Consider the following 19,297-nt stretch of genomic DNA (forward strand, 5'->3'; position numbering starts at 1 on the left):
TCAAAACCTTTTCTCTTTATAGATGCTGACTGACCTGCTGCGTATTTTTTTGTTTTTAGTTCAGATTTCCTTTGTATTTTACCCAGTCAGATAACTTCTTCAATCTAAGGGACCATTAAAGCTAAGGCTAGATATCTTTTCTGTCCCATTTATCCATTAAGGCTAAAGATCGAGCACCCACATCTTTGGGACAGCTCTATTTTCCCTCCAGCTTTCCCTCCTTTTTTCTCCCTCCACTTCTGAAGGAACGGACTGGTGAACAGTTCCATGGCCAATATCTTCCCTCTGGTAACGCCCAAGTGACCATTGTTCAACTGTGAGCTTTTCACAGTGAGTGTTGGTACACTGTTTGTCTTAGGGGGCTATCATACCCAAGATTGATCGCCTGTCTTCAACATTCACAAAAGTACACTTTCCAGCAGGAATCGCTGGATAGCAGTCAGCAACAGGAAGCCTGGCTGATTTTGTCCCTCCATAGGGCGTCAAGGCCATTTGCAGCGCCCCAACTGCTGCCCAGCCTGAAATCAATGAACTCACATCTGGAGTACTGTGCACAGTTTTGGTCTCCTTATCTGAGAAAGGACATACTTGCCTCAGAGGCAGTGCAATGAAGATTCGCTAGATTGATCCCTGGGATGAGAGGGTTGTCCCATGGGGAGAGATCGAGTAGATTGGGTCTATACTCTCTGGAGTTTTGAAGAATGAGAGGTGATTTCATTCAAACATATAGGCCTAGAAATTCAGTGGGCTGCGCCACCCGTTAGCGCCTTAAGAGGCTGCTAAGTGGGTCGGAAGCCACTGGCCACGCCTCCCGCTAAATTTAGCGGGACGCTAATGGCGGCGCTAGCCGTTAGCGCTGCGCCACTACCGATGACGTCATCGGTGGGCGCAGCGCCCCGCTACCGCCCCGATCGCCAAATTTAGTAGCGCCCCCTGCTTTAGCGCCAGTCGCTAATTGCGACCAGTTCAGGGGGGCCTACCTGCGGCGGTAGAGGTGCTGAGGTACGGGGCGGCCATTTTTTTTGCTGGCCGCCTGCCAGCACCTCTCCCTGCCGCCCCCCCCACGGAGTGCCGGCTGTGTCCCAAGAGCCCGGCACTTCTCCTCGGTGCCGGGCTCTTTTGCCGGCACTCGCGATCTTGGATCGCGCTGCAGCAGACCCCGCCCCTTTAAGAAGGGGAGGAAGGCCTGCAGTACCGCAGCGCGCCGTGCCACAGCGTGTGGCGCTGCGGCACATTGCGCAGCGATCTTCAGCTGTAGCGCCCCAAGAGGGATGCGGGGCGCCTCGAGTAGCGCTGCGCTTCCCTCTGGGGCGCGCAAAGTGAATTTGCAGCGGGCAGCCGCGGCTACTTCCGGGGCACTACTTTTAGCGCCCTGGCGAGGCTGGCGCCCCAAATGGGGCGCCAATGAATTTCTAGGCCATAAGATTCTGAGGAGGATTGACAGGGTAGATGCTGAGAGATTGTTTCCCCTGGCTGGAGTGTCTAGAACTAGGGGGCATAGTCTCAGGATAAGGGGTCAGCCATTTAAGACTGAGATGAGGAGGAATTCTTTCACTCAGTGGGTTGTGAATATTTGGAATTCTCTACCCCAAAGGGCTGCGGCTGCTGTGTCGTCGAGTATATTCAAGGCTGAGATAGATTTTGGGACTCCAGGGGAATCAAGGGGTATGGGGATCGGGCGGGAAAGTGGAGTTGAGGTCGAAGATCAGCCATGATCTTACTGAATGGCGGAGCAGGCTCGAAGGGCCATGTGGCCTACTCCTGCTCCTAATTCTTATGTTCTTATGTTCAGCACAGACCTGGGAATCTCTAGTTTTTAAAGGTTAATCTTATACCCATTGACTATCTGGAGCTTACAGCTCTTTTAAAAATAAAATGCACTGTTAATGAAAAAGATTGGTGAAGCGTAGGCCCCTTGCAGTCAGAATCAGGGGAATTTATAATGGGGAACAAAGAAATGGCAGACCAATTAAATACATACTTGGGTTCTATCTTCACAAAGGAGGACACAAATAACCTCCCAGAGATGTCGGGGAACATAGGGTCAAATGAGAGGGAGGAACTGAATGAAATCAGTATTTGTAAGGAAATGGCGTTAGGGAAATTGATGGGATTGAAGGCCGATAAATCCCCAGGGCCTGATAATCTACATTCAAGGGTACTTAAGGAATTGGCCCTAGAAATAGTAGATGCATTGCTGGTCATCTTCCAAAATTCTATAGATTCTGGAACAGTTCCCATGGATTGGAGGGCAGTTAATGTTACCCCACTATTCAAAAAAGGTGGTAGAGAGAAAACAGGGAATTATAGACTGGTAAGCCTGACATTGGTAGTGGGGAAAATGCTAGAGTCCATCATAAAAGATGTACTAGCAGAGCACTTGGAAAACAGTGACAGGATCAGACAAAGTCAACATGGATTTACAAAAGGTAAATCATGCTTGCCTAATCTACTGGAATTTTTTGAGGATATAACTGGTAGAATAGATAAGGGAGAACCAGTGGATGTGGTGCATTTGGACTTTCAGAAGGCTTTCGATAATGTCCGCATAAGAGATTAGCATGTAAAGTTAAAGCGCAAGGGATTGGGGGCAAGGTACTGACTTGGATAGAGAACTGGTTGGCAGACAGGAAGCAAAGAGTTGGAATATACGGGTCTTTTTCCGAGTGGCAGGCAATGACTAGTGGGGTACCGCAGGGATCGGTGCTAGGACCCCAGCTATTCACAATATATATTAATGATCTAGACGAGGGAACTAGATGTAATATCTCCAAGTTTGCAGACGACACAAAGCTGGGTGGGCGTGTGTGCTGTGAGGAGGATGCAGAAAAACTCCAGTACGATTTGGACAGGTTGGGTGATTGGGCAGATGCAGTATAATGTGGATAAATGTGAGGTTATCCACTTTGGTGGCAAAAACATGAAGGCAGATTATCTGAACGGCAATAGATTGGGAGGGGAAGTGCAATGAGACCTGGGTGTCCTTGTGCACCAGTCGCTGAAGGTAAGCATGCAGGTGCAGCAGGCGGTTAAGAAGGCAAATGGTATGTTGGCCTTCATAGCGAGAGGATTCGAGTACAGGAACAAGGATGTCTTGCTGCTGTTGTACAGGGCCTTGGTGAGACCACACCTTGAGTACTGTGTGCAGTTTTGGTCGCCTTATCTGAGGAAGGATGTTCTTGCCACGGAGGGAGTGCAGCGAAGATTCACCAGACTGATACCTGAGATGGCAGGAATGACGTATGAGGAGAGATTGGGTCGATTGGGCTTATACTCGCTGAAGTTTAGAAGAATGAGGGGATCTCACTGAAACTTATAAAATTTTAACAGGACTAGACAGACTAGATGCAGGAAGGATGTTCCCGATGGCGGGGGAGTCCAGAACCAGGGGGTCACAGTCTAAAGATAAGGGGTAAGCCATTTAGGACAGAGATGAGGAGGAATTTCTTCACCCAGAGAGTGGTGAACCTGTGGAATTCTCTACCACAGAAGGCAGTTGAGGCCAATTCATTAAATATATTCAAGAAGGAGTTAGATATATTTCTTAAGGCTAAAGGGATCAAGGGATATGGGGAGAAGGCAGGGACAGGGTACTGAGTTTGGATGATCAGCCATGATCTCACTGAATGGTGGAGCAGGCTCGAGGGGCCGAATGGCCTACTCCCACTCCTATCTTCTATGTTTCTAATTTTGAATAAGTGCAGATGTGAAAATCCTGCAGAGTCCACTAAAAACAGTGTGTGATTTTGTAAAATTATATTTGAAATTCTAACCCTGATAAAAAGTGACTGACTGGTCAAACTGCTTGACTTAACACCTACAGTTGATCAGTTAGGTATTTAAGTTGGGAGTTTTTTGCTTTTTGAGTGATTCCAACAGTTGTTTGCGTGTAGCATTAGAAGTGTATGGCATGAACATACTGTAATACAGTTAACATCGCTGTAGCACAAATTACTGATGCAGAGTACAACAGTACAAGTCTGTGCGAGATATTCGCTAGAAGTTAGCGATAAATAACTGTCGACAAAGCAGGGAGAAACAAAGACTGTAGCTCATTAAAGATGTACTTCACAGACTGAATCAAACCAGCAGACAATTATTTTGATACATCAGTTAACTTGCCATCTGATGAAAGAAGTGGCATGTCTTCATGCCATCCCAGCAACAGACTAAACACCAGGATAATGCAATCGCTACCCACTGCCTTGCTGTATAGCAATGCCCAACTTTGCCAAACAAGTATTATAATCCTACAAACTGAATTTTATAGTTATGCTATGTTGCATTAAGCTGAGCCCAGCTAAAGCTACCGTCATTTCTTTCTCCTTTGTTAAGCACTTTAGGGTATTTACTATCTTAAAGATGCTATATAAATGAAAGTTGTTGCTCTATAGACAAGTTTGTCATGCTTATTTTATGTTAGCAATTGTATTATCCTTGCCCGCACAGAAGCAGTAAAACAGTGATTAACACCCATGTTGAGGGCTCAGTTGTGTTTTTAAATTGAGTCAGTTTACATAAAACGTTATCCATCAATTTCTCTTGCACGTGTGATTTTTACAGCCATATAAAAATTAAAAGCTGCAAATGCTAGAAATCTGAAATAAAAACAGAAAATTCTAGAAATAGGTCAGTCAGCATCTGTAGAGGTAAGACCAGTTATGATATGTCAGGTGTGTAACCTTCATAGAAATCTACGGCACAAAAGGAGGCTATTTGGCCAGTCATGTCTGTGCCAACCGAAAAAGAGCCATCTAGCCTAATCCCACTTTCTAGCTCGTGGTCTGTAGCCTTGTAGGCTCTGGCACCTCAAGTGCACATCCAAGCACCTTTTAAATGCGATGAGGGTCTCTGCCTCTACCACCCTTTCAGGCAGTGAGTTCCAGACCCCCACCACCCTCTGGGTGAAAAGGTTCTTAACTCCCCTCCAATCCTTCCACTAATTACTTTAATCTATGCCCCCTGGTTATTGACCTCACTGCTAATGGAAATAGGTTCTTCCTATCCACTCTAACTAGACCCCTCATAATTTTATACACCTCAATTAAGTCTCCCCTCTGCCTCCTCTGTTCCAAAGAAAACAACTGCAGCCTATCTAATCTTTCCTCGTAGCTAAAATTCTCCAGTCCTGGCAACATCCTCGTAAATCTCCTCTGTACCCTCACTAGGCAATCACATCTTTCTTGTAATGTGGTGACCAGAACTGCACGCAGTACTCTAGCTGTGGTCTAACTAGTGTTTTATACAGTTCAAGCATAACCTCCCTGCTCTTGTATTCTATGCCTCGGCTAATAAAGTAAGGTATCCTGTATGCCTTCTTAACCACCTTATCTACCTGTCCCGCTACCTTCAGGGATCTGTGGACATGCACTCCAAGGTCCCTCTGCTCCTCTACACTTCTCAGTAGCCTACCATTTATTGTGTATTCCCTTGCCTTGTTAGCCCTCCCTAAATCCATTACCTCACACTTCTCCAGATTCAATTCCATTTGCCACTTTTCTGCCCACATTAGCTTGAGATCAACAGGCATTTTAGGAAGGTTGGAAAAAGTGGGCGAGACCCAACAGATGCACCAATCACCAAAAGGGAGATAATTTGTTAAATGATCTGCAAACAACTTAATAAAAAAGTTAGATGATATAAAAGATCAATGGTAAGATCATAAATAAAGGACAAAATGACATTTAAGTAGTAGGGCAGGGTTTGAAAAGACACGAGAGGTCAAAGTACAGCAAAAGCATGAGGCATCAACATGTAGTGTCTTTAATGTAGTAAACTGTCCCAAGGCGCTTCATAGGAGCGTTATAAAATAGAAAATTGACATCGAGCCACAGAGTCATAATGGCACAGAAGGAGGCCATTCAGTTGCTCGAGTCCGTGCCGGCTCTGTACAGCAATCCAGTCAGTCCCATTCCCCCGCTCTATCCCTGTAGCCCTGCAAGTTTATTTCCCTCATGTGCCTATCCAGTCTCCCCTTGAAAACATTGAGTGTCTTCGCTTCCACCACTTCTGTCAGCAGCGAGTTCCAGGTCCTCACCACTCACTGCGTAAAAAAGTTTTTCCTCACATCCCCCGGTATCTCTTGCCCAAAACCTTAAATCTGTGTCCCCTAATCCTTGTGCCATCAACTAGTGTGAACAGCCTTTCCCCATCTAGCCTGTACAAACCCGTCACAATCTTATACACCTCTATCAAATCACCCCTCAACCTCCTTTGCTCTAATGAAAACAAATCCAGCTTCTCCAACCTGTCCTTGTAGCTAAGATCCCCCATCCCGGAACCATTCTGGTAAATCTCCTCTGCACCCTCTCAAGAGCCTTCACAGAAGGAGATATTAGGGCAGATGAAGAAAAGGTTGGACAGGCAGAAAGGGAACGGGTGACCAACAGAGAGTACTAGGCACAGGCAGGTAGTGCAGGGGTCCCCTGTGGACATCCCCCTCTCAAACAGATACACCACTTTGAGTACTGTTGGGGGGGATGGCTTATCAGAGGAAGGCAGCAGCAGCCAACTTCCTGGCACCAGGGGTGGCTCTGCTGCACAGGACAGGAGGAAAGAGGGGTAGAGCTATAGTAATAGGGGATTCTATTGTAAGGGGAATCGATAGGCGTTTCTGCGGCCGCAAACGAGACTCTAGGATGGTGTGTTGCCTCCCTGGTGCAAGGGTCAAGGATGTCTCAGAGCGGCTGCAGAACATCTTGGAAGGGGAGGGTGAACAGCCAGTTGTCGTGCTGCATATAGGTACAGGAAACGTTCGTTTAACCGGAGGTTAAAAGTCTGGAAAGCTCTATCTACCGGCAAAATTCAGGAGCCGCTTTCTATAAGTTTTTTTTTTACTTCTCGTTGCTTTCTCGTTCCCCAGTCAGGCTCTGCAAGGTCTGTAGCTAAGCAACAGCTTCAGCTAGAGACGTTTGCAGCTGCAGCCGACTGTTTTGAAGCTGTTGCTAAGCAACAGGGTTTGGTGATTCACACGGAGCTGAAAAGCTCTATGTTTTAACATTGCCGCTGGTTTATACGGCAGTTTTGATCTAACGGTACCAGCTCGGTCCCGTCAGTGCCGGATACCAGAAAGTTTCCTGTACCAACGATATAGGTAAAAACCAGGATGAGGTGCTAAAAGCTGAATATAGGGAGTTAGGAGGTAAATTTAAAAAATAGGACCTCAAAGGTAGTAATCTCAGGATTGCTACCAGTGCCACCTGCTAGTCAGAGTAGAAATAGAAGGATATTTCAGATGAATATGTGGCTAGAGGAATGGTGCAAGGGGGAGGGATTCAAATTCCTGGGACATTGGAACCGGTTCTGGGGGAGGTGGGACCAGTTCAAACCGGACGGTTTGCACCTGGGCAGGGCTGGGACCAATGTCCTAGGGGGAGTGTTTGCTAGTGCTCTGGGGGAGGGTTTAAACTAAACTGGCAGGGGGTTGGGAACCTGAGCAAGGGGACAGAGGAAAGGGAAACAAGGATAAAAGCAAAAGATAGGAAGGAGAAAAACAAAAGTGGCAGTCAGAGAAATCAACGGTTTAAATCAAACATGGCCACAGTAAATAATAATTCTAATAGGTCTAAGAGCGTTAAAAAAACAAGCCTGAAGGCTTTGTGTCTTAATGCGAGGAGCATTTGTAATAAGGTGGATGAATTAGCTGTGCAAATAGAGGTAAACAAATATGATTTGATTGGCATTACGGAAACATGGCTCCAGGGTGGCCAAGCTGGGAACTCAACATCCAGGGGTATTCAATATTCAGGAAAGATAGGCAAAAAGGAAAGGGAGGTGGGGTAGCATTGCTGGTTAAAGACGGGATTAACACAATTGTAAGGAAGGATATTAGCTCTGATGATGTAGAATCTGTATGGGTAGAACTGAGAAATACCAAGGGGCAGAAAATGTTAGTGGGAGTGGTATATAGATCTCCAAACAGTAATGCGGAGGCTGGGGATGGCATTAAAAGGGAAATTAATTAGAGAAGCGTGCAATAAGGGCACAGCAGTCATCCTGGGTGACATTAATCTACATATAGATTGGGCTAACCAAATTAGTAACAATACTGTGGAGGAGGAATTCCTGGAGTGTTTACGGGATGGTTTCCTGGACCAATATGTCGAGGAACCAACCAGAGATCAGGCCATCTTAGACTGGGTATTATGTAATGAGAAAGGATTAATTAGCAATCTTGTTGTATGAGGCCCCTTGGGTCGGAGCGATCATAATATGATCGAATTCTTCATTAAGATGGAGAATAATGTAGTTGACTCAGAGACTAGGGTCCTCAATTTAAATAAAGGAAACTACGATGGTCTGAGGCGCGAGTTGGGTAGGATTGATTGGGGAATGTCACTCAAAGGGTTGACGGTGGATAGGCAATGGCAAACATTCAAAGACCGCATGGATGAACTACAGAATTTGTTCATCCCAGTTTGGCATAAAAATAAAACAAAAAAGGTGACTCAACCATGGCTAACAAGGGAAATTAGGGATAGCATAAGATCCAAGGACAGGACATATAAATTGGCCAGAAAAAGCAGTAAACCTGAGGATTGGGAGCAGTTTAGGATTCAACAGAGGAGGACAAAGGGATTAATTAAGAAAGGGAAAATTGAATATGAGAGTAAGCTTGCTGGGAACATAAAAACTGACTGTAAAAGCTTTTATAGATAAGTGAAGAGAAAAAGATTGGTGAAGTCAAGCGTAGGTCCCTTGCAGTCAGAATCAGGGGAATTTATAATGGGGAACAAAGAAATGGCCGACCAATTAAATACATATTTTGGTTCTGTCTTCACAAAGGAGGACACAAATAACCTCCCAGAGATGTCGGGGAACAGAGGGTCTGATGAAAGGGAGGAACTGAAAGAAATCAGTATTTGTAGGGAAATGGTGTTAGGGAAATTGATGGGATTGAAGGCCGATAAATCCCCAGGGCCTGATAATCTACATCCTAGGGTACTTAAGGAAGTGGCCCTAGAAATAGTAGATGCATTGCTGATCATCTTCCAACATTCGATGGAATCTGGAACAGTACCATGGATTGGAGGGTAGCTCATGGTACCTCACTATTCAAAAAAGGTGGTAGAGAAAAAACAGGGAATTACAGACCGGTAAGCCTGACATCGGTAGTGGGGAAAATGCTGGAGTCCAGTATAAAAGATGTAATAGCAGAGCACTTAGAAAACAGTGATAGGATCGGACAAACTCAACATGGATTTACAAAAGGTAAATCGTGCTTGACTAATCTACTGGAATTTTTTGAGGATGTAACTGGTAAAATAGATAAGGGAGAACCAGTGGATGTGGTGTATTTGGACTTCCAGAAGGCTTTCGATAAGGTCCCGCATAAGAGATTAGCGTGTACAGTTAAGGCACATGGGATTGGGGGCAAGGTATTGACTTGGATAGAGAACTGGTTGGCAGACAGAAAGCAAAGAGTTGGAATAAAAGGGTCTTTTTCCGAGTGGCAGGCAGTGACTAGTGTGGTACCGCAGGGATCGGTCCTTGGACCCCAGCTATTCACAATATATATTAATGATCTAGACAAGGGAACTAGATGTAATATCTCCAAATTTGCAGGCGACACAAAGCTGGGTGGGCGTGTGTGCTGTGAGGAGGATGCCGAGAAACTCCAGGATGAGTTGGACAGGTTGGGTGATTGGGCAAAAGCATGGCAGATGCAATATAACGTGGATAAATGTGAGGTTATCCACCTTGGTGGCAAAAACAGGAAGGCAGATTATTATCTGAATGGCAATAGATTGGGAGAAGGGGAAGTGCAATGAGACCTGGGTGCCCTTGTGCACCAGTCGCTGAAGGTAAGCATGCAGGTGCAGCAGGCGGTTAAGAAGGCAAATGGTATGTTGGCCTTCGTAGCGAGAGGGTTTGAGTACAAGAACAAGGATGTCTTGCTGCAGTTGTACAGGGCCTTGGTGAGACCACATCTTGAGTATTGTGTGCAGTTTTGGTCGCTTTATCTGAGGAATGATGTTCTTGCCATGGAAGGAGTTCAGCAAAGATTCACCAGGCTGATACCTGGGATGGCAGGAATGACGTATGAGGAGAGATTGGGTCGATTGGGCTTGTACTCGCTGGAGTTTAGAAGAATGAGAGGAAATCTCATTGAAACTTATAAAATTCTGACAGGACTGGACAGACTACATGCAGGAAGGATGTTCCCGATAGTCGGGGAGTCCAGAACCAGGGGTCACAGTCTAAGGATAAGGGGTAGGCCATTTAGGACAGAAATGAGGAGGAATTTCTTCACCCAGAGAAGGCAGTGGAGTCCAATACATTAAATATATTCAAGAAGGAGTTGGATATATTTCTTAAGGCTAAAGGGATCAAGGGGTATGGGGAGAAAGCAGGGACCGGGTACTGAATTTGGATGATCAGCCATGATCGCATTGAATGGCGGAGCAGGCTCGAGGGGCCAAATGGCCTACTCCTGCTCCTATCTTCTATGTTTCTATGCTTGGTCAAGGAGGTAGGTTTTAAGGAGCGCCTTAAAGGAGGAAAGAGAGGTAGAGAGGCGAAGAGGTTATGGGAGGGAATTCCAGAGCTTAGGGCCTTGGCAGCGGAAGGCACAGCCACCAATGGTGGAGCGATTAAAATCGGGGATGCTCAAGAGGCCATAAGCGCAGCTATCAGAGATAGGGAGAGGCGAGGCCATGGAGGGATTTGAAAACAGGATGAAAATTTAAAATTTTAACATAACAGTAAAGAGAAACAAGCTTGCAGTTATAAAATTAAAACAGAAAATACAAGCAAAACATGTTGAATACCATGGCCCAGAATTTCCATTCGCAGGCCTCCTGCGGGCGGAGGGCTGCGATCTGGAAGAATCTGCGCTTGGACCGGAGGGCTCCCGGGAGGGGCAGAGTTCCGTTGCTGGGCCTCTCCAAATTGCCAGTGCGCAGGGCCCACGTATCCCAGAGGCGCAGGTGGTTCCCAGCGCCCCTGGGATCACGTGGGCCATGGGGAGCCAATCAGAGAAGGGAATCTCTCCCTTCATACATTTGACAGGAAGACCTGTCAAATATATGAATGGAGATCACCCCCAAAACATAGTAAAACTTTAAATAAATTTTAAAAAATACATCACATTTTTAAAATGACTTTAAATTACATAATTAAGTATTTTAAACAAAAATTTTATTTTTTGAAAAAAATAATTAAAGTTTTTAACGGGGCTAAAAATAAACTTACCTTTCTGTAAAGTATTTTTAAATGATAAATCAGTGGAAATTTTTTTTTTTTACTTTTTTCAACTCTTATCTTGGTAATAGTAGGCCTTACGCCTGCTTTTACCAGGTGCAAGAATTGTAAAGGTTTTCTGCGGGCGGAGGTTCTCCAAAAAAAAACAGAACTCTGCGCCCGCGAGGCCCTGCTCCAGTGCAGCCGGAGGATCTGTCAAGATCTTTCTTGACAGATCGAAAATGCCGGTTTCCAGCGCATGCGCAGTGCATTTCTAAAACCAGTATTTCCGTTGGCCCTACGGGAGAGTACACAGCGCGTACACACCCGTAGGGACCGGAATTTCTGCCTCCATGTTTTCAAATAGCAAAAGGTGAAAGGTCTAAATACTATAGTGAATAGAATTTTGTGTTCCACCAACGTGGGCTTACATGATGTTGTACTTTTACACACCAACCTCTGCTTACATAAATGAATTAAGTGGCGCGCCCCTAAGTTGACCTTTGTTCCCATACCACGCCTTACTGTACCTCTGAAAGGTTTACTGCAGTGAACATCTTCCACCTCTTCAGTATTACAGTGGGCAAACCGAGCAGTATGCAAAGGTGTTCTTCGTAAAGTGCCACTAACGCCACGCTCTGTGTGCTTATGAAATGTTCGGTCTGCACTCTCTAAATAATTGGCAAAGTGCTTCTTTTTTGGTGTATATCTAGCAGCACCAGAGTATAGTCTGGGGTCTGTGAGCTCAGTCTCATATCGAGTTGGTAACAGATACTCCCTTTGATTCAATGCTCCCTGACCACATGAATCAGAGTCCAGGTCACAGTCTTGAAGCCAGCCGGGGTACTTCAGCTCAGGGATGCTACTTATCCCAGAGACACCCAGCTCTGATTTTTGGCTGGTTAACCATCTCGGATAATTCTGCCGGGAAATGGAGTTAAATCTATGTTTTCTGAATCTGCAGTCTTCCACAGGAAGGGATGGTGAAATGGAAGGAGTCATGTATTTATCTTCCTCTTGTGGCGTCGTTCTTAGATGCGAGAATCGAGATGGTTTGAGGCCAGCAGTCCGGTTTAGTGGGCTATAACCAACTCTCTCACAAAGCAATGCAAAGCTGTCATCTCTCTTATGGTGCCAATCCTCAGAATATTCGGGAGAGGGCTTTGGAGCATGCTTGGTAGATGTATAGGAAGAGCTTTGGTTGAAGTGGCTTTCCAAATGCTGTCTAGTCTGTGGTAAGCACCGCAGCACAGAGGATTGAGTCAATGGTAAAGAGCCATCTGGTGGCATACCCAAAAGGTCATCAGTGGTGAGGCTCGCAAGATCCGGATCACTAGCTATCCGCCTCCTCAAAGGCCGACTGGGAAAATCCAAATCCTTGAAGGGATGTCGTTCTCTGAAAACTACAAAACAAATTAAGGGCTGGTTATTTATCAACAACTGTATTTAACTCCCTCAATAGCTCAGTGGACAAATATAGGCCTGGAAATTCGGGCGCGCCTATTTTTGGATGCCTTACCCGCAAAGCGTTAACAGCCCACACTCGAATGGGGAGGTCCAAGGAGCCCCGGAGTTTAGGCCTCGGACCTCACCATAATGTAGATGGCGCTGTGGTAGGAGCCTGCACAGGTTAGTGCTCCAATTTACAGGTAAGTGATTGGATTGGATTGTGGGGGTCTGGAGGAGGAACGGGAGGGCCGGAGGAGTCTGTGACCGAGGTTTGGTGGAGGATCGGATAGGACAAATCGCAGAGCTCGGGAGTGCTGTCAGGGGGTCAGAACTGCTGTCGGGCAGAGGGGCTAGGAGGTTAGATCAGGGGGCCTGGAGGATGGAGTCGGGAGTGAGGTCAGAGATGTTGGGACCAGGAGCGGGGGTGAATATGGTAAGTACTTACCTTTTTTTTTAAATTTATGTGCTGTTTAGCTTTGGTTTTCCCCAGAGGCAATCAGCACTGGCTCAGGGCAAACCAAAGTTGCAGCAGGGACCAGAAACAGACATTAGGCCCCTTATTTACATATCCTCAGACGTGGGTAAAGGACACCGCTTGTTTTTCCTTTACCAAGATGGCATCTGGCACGGGTCGCGGCAGAAGTGTGCGTGCGCGCATCGGACGCCATTTTGGTCCCCAAACGGCACCCACAGCGCTCAAAAAACGGGCGCTACCGATCCCAATTTTGCACCTATAGTGTGCAGTCTGAAACTAAGTCATACAGAACAGAATGGTCCAGTACGTACAGAGTTAGCAGATGTCAGCAGACGTAGCAGTATGGGCAGGTTTGGGGCGGGGGAGAAGAGAAAATAAAATTCAGCCAGGGTTCCTGCTGCTGGTCACTACCCAGTAACCCCTGTTGGGGCCTAAGCATGTGTGGACACAAGGTGGACAGAATCAGGTTTTCCTGTGACCCAGATAGTTGAATAACTGCTAGCACTCACTGGCTTGGCTTACAGATGAAGAATGGGCTCCTGGTCAAAGTATTGAGGCTGGTTGGTGCAATTGTACTCAGGCATAAGTCAATACCTTCAGGAGAGGAAAGGAGTAAATGGAAAAACAAAAGACTGCCTATTAACTTGGGAGGTGGTAGTCTATATTATTGAAAACATAAAAAAGTAAAAAATGTTTACATTTTGGTAAGAATGTGAATTTGCACAATATGAGGGTGACTTTAAAAATATAGGCCTAGAAATTCAGTGGCCTGCGCCACCAGTTTGCGCCCAAAGAGGGCTTTTGCGCCAGTCTGCAAACTTCAGGCGAAATTCAGCGGGGCGCTAATGGCGGCGTTAGGCTGTAGCGCTGCGCCGCCACCGATGACGTCATCGGTGTGCGCAGCGCCCCGTTTCCGCGAAGAACGCCATATTAAGTCGCGCCCACCTCTTCAGCGCCGGCCGCAAACAGCGACCGGTACACAGGGCCTACCTGTGGCGGTAGTGGCAGTAATTAAAGTGGAGGTGCGGCCGGCCGCTTTTTCGGCGGCCACCTGCCCGCACCTCCTTCCCCGGCCTCCTCCACCACCCCACCCCCCCCCGCGGCATTGCCGGCTGGTTTCCGGGAGCCCGGCACTTCTCCGTTCTGCCGGGCTCTTTTGCCGGCACTCGCGATCGGGGCTCCGGCTGCTGCAGGCACCTCCCCCTGAAGAGAGGGAGGAAGGCCTGCAGTACCGCAGCCTGCCGCTCCGCTGCGGGTGGCGCTGCGGCCACTAGCGCGCCGATAATCAGTTTCAGCGCCCAAGCGGGGCGCCAAAACCCCTGTTTAGTGGCCGCCTTCCACTTGGTGCGCTGACACTGAATATCCCGCTTGCGCAAGTGGATCCGCGCGCAGCGGTAATTCCGGCGCCCAGGCGAGCTGGGCGCCCCATAATGAATTTCTAGGCCATAATACCTAAAATAATTCATCTTATACTTAGAATAAAATTTGGCTACAAACATTTAATAAAAGTAGTAGTCACCCTCCCACCTTGTAGTCTTTTACTTCCCAAAAAAGGAAAAACAATGGGTGTTCAAAAGTAACCAGGAGTGGGTTGACGCAAGATTTTACACTTGTGACATTTTATAAGATAACATGCACAAATAAACAAGCTTAGAAGGAATACATTTGCAACCTCCTTAATGTTTCCCTATATTACAAGTGACTGCACAAGTACTTCACTAGTTGTAACGTGCTTTGGGATGTCCTAAGGTTGTGAAAGGCACTATATAAATGCAAGTTCTTTCTTATAGTAGCAAAAATGGAAGAACTGGAAAAAAACAGCAGACCTTCTAGGGAATAGGCAGAGGTCAAAAACACCTCCCTTTTTTAAGCTCTGGTCACAAATTATAACTGCATCACAAGCACCCACAAGTTAGTGGTCATAGGGTTGGCAGCAATAAAAATTAAGAGACAAACCATAAGTATATAAAGGTCCACATCTATCCATAAAAAATTAGAATGGATATAAATCTACATGTGGAAGAGAGTTAAATGAAGTCAAGTGACTAAATGCACCATGTGGTGTGATACTGAACCATACAGACCAGAAAAGTCCCATTTTATTCCCCCAAGTTAGCTGATCAGAGCCAAAGCAGCATTAGATTAGCTAAAATTGACTTCCATTTCATTAAGCTGGGGAGGGGAAAGAAATTAGCCAGTTCCCACTTCTGGCCACTGTCTAGCAACCTATGTGGGAAGATGCATGTGAGTGTACAGGAAGGGAGTTGCTTGTGTTGGCCACATGGTAAAATAGCCTGCCAACACTTACTCTTTGGCCTCAGAAGTGAGTGAGGTTGTGGAGGGTGACAGACACCTCCTCCCCACGGAACTATACCTCTGCAAGGGTCAGTGCCTTCTGGAGAGGTGGGGAGTCTCTTCATGGTAACAAAACAAAAAAGTCTGAATTTTGGTCTCAGAATTTCTAATTTCACAGCAATTTGGCCCTGGATGGAAGAAGGAAAGTCAAATGTTCTTACCCTCTTTCTTGCTGTGTGGAGAAGTGGAAAATGGTTTGGAACTGCTCCCCAAATGCAGTTTGTTTGCACTTCCTGTGGGGGACGACAGCCTCTTTTCAAAGTTATCAATGTAAGCTTCCAGGGCCTCAGATGCTGACTGGTAAGTTCTACCTCTGTAGAGGATGGAGCTGTGAAAATGATCAGAACTGCTCAGGTGACCAGCACTGGTCAATAATCTAGATATAGTAGATTCAGGAGAATGGAAGTCCACTCCATCGTTCATGTTGATCGTTGACATCACATCCTGTGGTTTTGCCTCACCTTAACGCATCAAAAAGAAAAAAATGATACAGTATATGATTTTGTTGTTCTGTTGCAAAGCATTTTCAACAACTTACAAAGAAGGAAGTATTTGGGAAGATGCAGTAATTGCACTGGGACAGACAGGAGTGGAACCATGAACGAGTTGTGCTATGAAGCAGACAGCAGAGATGAAGCCCCAGTGGAGGGGAATGGAGTGGGCAATCGTTTTGAAGACAGCAAACACGTCAAGTTGGGAAATCAAGCCATGTTCAGTCGTACAGATTGTCCTTATTAACTTTGACCAGAGGAGATTGGGCACTATGGGCAGATAGAAAACCATTTTGATGAGCTGAAACAGGGGGTGCTGGGGGATGTGAGCATGTGACTGCTTGGCAATGGTGTACTCAAGGACCTTGAAGGGACCGAGTATACACTTTGCTTGAGCGGGTAATAAGTGTTCTTAAAACATTCACTGTTGCAGGCAATAACAGCATTTAAAGGGTCTGTTTGGCTCAATTGGCAGCACTCTCAGCTATGAGCGGGAGGCTATGGGTTCAAGCCCCTGTCCGGGACACAACAGTGCAGCACTGAGGGTGTGCTACTTTGTTGGAGGCGCCACCTTTTGAGATAAACTCAGGTCCTGTCTGCCTGCCTGTTGAGGCCAAGATCCGATCAGCCACGATCTTACTGAATGGCGGAGCAGGCTCGAGGGGCCAAATGACCAACTCCTGCTCCTACGTCTTATGTTCTTATGTTCCGATGGAATTAAAAGACCCCAAAGCACTATTTGAAGAGTTCTCCATTCCTACCTGTACTAAAACCACCAAAAACAAATTAACTGGTCATTTGATCTCTGTGGGACAATGCTGTGCACAAATTGTTTTCAATTTCTTTCCAATTATTCTATCATCTATTCAGTGGACAGGGCAGGATTGCTAAATGAGTATGAAGATATCGGATGTACAGGGAAGACTGGAGATTAATGAAGGGGAGAAACTTGTAGACATTAATATAAACAGAACAATTATTATGAAATCGCTGAGTCCCCCACCATCAACATCCTGGGAGTCACCATTGATCAGAAACTCAACTGGACCAGCCACATCAATGCTGTGGCTGGGGGAGCAGATCAGACTGGGTATTCTGTGGTGAGTGGCTCACCTCCTGACTCCCCAAAGCCTCGCTATCACCTACAAGGCACGAGTGTGATGCCATACTCTCCACGTGCCTGGATGGGTGCAGCTCCAACAACAGGTAAGAAGCTCGACACTATGCAGGACAAAGCAGTCCGCTTGATCGGCAGCCCATCTGCTCTCTCCACTGTCAGTGTACTCTCTACAGAATGCGCTGCGGCAACTCGCCAAAGCTTCTTTGGCAGCATCTCCCAAACCCATGCGCTTCACCACTAGAATGACAAGGGCAGCAGGGGCATGGGAACACCATTACCTCCAAGTTCTCCAAATCACACACCATCCTGACTTGGACATATATCGTCATTCCTTCATTGTAGCTGGGATATTTGAAAAGGATACGAAGAGCGAGCTTAGAAATGGAATTAGCGTCCTGCAATGTTGTAATTTCTATAATTTACGTCCTTCTTCTCTTCTATTGCCATAAGTAAGTCTGTTTTTAATGGATCCATTTCCTCCTTAAACAGTCTCTTTTTCATTATGTCCTTAAAATAAGAACACTTACCACTATTCTACACCCTTACATAATTTGTTCAATACTGATTCTAACCATACTAGTAGCCAATACTTTCATCACCCCAGAGGTTCCCCTTTTGCCCTTCAGGGGTGTACTTATTTTGTAATTAATTGATCTCCTGCAGATTTATCAACTAATAATTTTGCCCAACTATTCTAGTCAATTATTTTCTTATCTTTTTAAAGTTAGCCTTGTTTAAGTCCAACATTTTAATTTATGACCCTCCTTTCTCCTTTTCCAGCCGTCTAGTGAATTCAATTCTTATAGTCACCATTCCCCCTTCTGACCACATTGCCAACCATTTCTTATAACTAAATCAAATCTGATAACTAAATCAAATATTACTTACTCCCTTTTGTCTGGTTGAAGAAATGCTGTTTTGAAAAACTATCTTCACTGCGTTCTATAAATCTGTTCCCTTTCCTACTTGTGCAGGTATTTATCTCCCAAAGTAAATGCAGGATATAATGACCCAGCACTGCCACATTTTTTCCTCTTACAGACCTCCTTGATCTGCCTATATGCATATTTCTCCACGTCATCAGAGTCAAGAGCTCTATAAATAATCCTTCCACCATTTTGTATCTTTACCCGTATTGATTCCAACCTGCGGATTATTCTCATTTAGATTCCTTTCTATGACCACAATGGTATATGTTATTAATACAGGTCCTCGCCCCCACTTTTTCTTTTCCTATCCTTTCTAAAAATTGAAATCTCCTTTAGTAAGATTTTGGCCAAACGACAAGGTTTTAAACTCTATTTACCTCATGATAAGAGGCACATTTGTTTACTTTTCCCTTTAAGCTTCTTAAAGCTAAATCACAAACAATTTATATCTACAACAGCTAACACCATTAAGCTCTACTAGCCTCAGTCTATCCTGCTGAAAATAGCAGCCGGGTAATATGACAGTCCCCTGCAATTGCTTCCTCCTACTGGAAATTAATGGCAAATTCTATTTTATTTTGTAACATGTAATCCTGAAGGAGTTGTTCGCTTAATTTTAAAATAACTAATTATATTAAAAAAAGCTCACAATAAACTTGTGGTAAACCACTGTTGTTGTTGTTGTTGTTACACACTGTTGTACCTATGCATGCCTCAACATGTCTCGGCTGGCTCCACCCACACAGGCCCAGGTATAAAGGTGATTGACCTGCAGCCCCCTGCCTTCTTGGAACCCAGTCAACCACAAGAGGCATGCTCTGTTCTTTGCTAATAAAAGCCTTTAGTTACTCTCTTAACTCTCGGTCTTTTATGAGTAATTGATAGCGCATCAATTTTATTAGCAAAAACAAAATGTCGACATTTGCTGAACAGCAGGCTGCTGCACCAAACGCTGAACAGCAGGAGCTGCTGCGAGCCCTCAGACCAACATGCCTGGACCTAGACCCCCAAGAAGCGGGTTCGGCTACCAAATTCGCGCATTGGCTGCGTTGCTTCGAGGCCTACCTGCAAGCCTCAACTGTGACCCTGGACGAAAACAAGTTGGAAATCCTGGCCTCAAAGGTGAGCCACCAAGTTTATACAATAATCCAGGACGCGACGACCTACGCGGCGGCTATCGATCTGTTAAAAGGGCAATACGCACGCCCGGTAAATACGGTCTATGCCCGGCACCTCTTAAGATCCCGCAGACAGCAGCCCGGGGAATCGGTGGAGGCCTTCCTACGGGCACTACGGA

General features: G+C 45.8%; 1 protein-coding gene across 3 annotated transcripts in view; it reads right to left on the minus strand.

Moving 5' to 3' along the window:
• c2h18orf54 (chromosome 2 C18orf54 homolog) overlaps positions 1 to 19,297 on the minus strand; it is a 73,768-nt gene that overhangs the window by 42,981 nt on the left and 11,490 nt on the right. For 2 of the 3 annotated variants that reach the window (XM_085974739.1, XM_085974722.1), the window contains exons 2-3: positions 15,622 to 15,921; positions 11,712 to 12,584 (exon numbers count right to left, since the gene is read on the minus strand). In XM_085974739.1, coding sequence (XP_085830865.1) covers positions 11,712 to 12,584; positions 15,622 to 15,898 — 1,150 coding nt within the window. In that variant the 5' untranslated portion in view covers positions 15,899 to 15,921. Of the gene's footprint in view, positions 1 to 11,711; positions 12,585 to 15,621; positions 15,922 to 17,349; positions 18,420 to 19,297 lie in introns of those variants that run through there. The other variant, XM_085974730.1, reaches the window with a different exon arrangement.

The sequence above is a fragment of the Somniosus microcephalus genome, chromosome 2, assembly GCF_052327205.1.
Source record: "Somniosus microcephalus isolate GS21.2 chromosome 2, FLI_Smic_1.0, whole genome shotgun sequence".
Classification (NCBI taxonomy): Eukaryota; Metazoa; Chordata; class Chondrichthyes; order Squaliformes; family Somniosidae; genus Somniosus; species Somniosus microcephalus.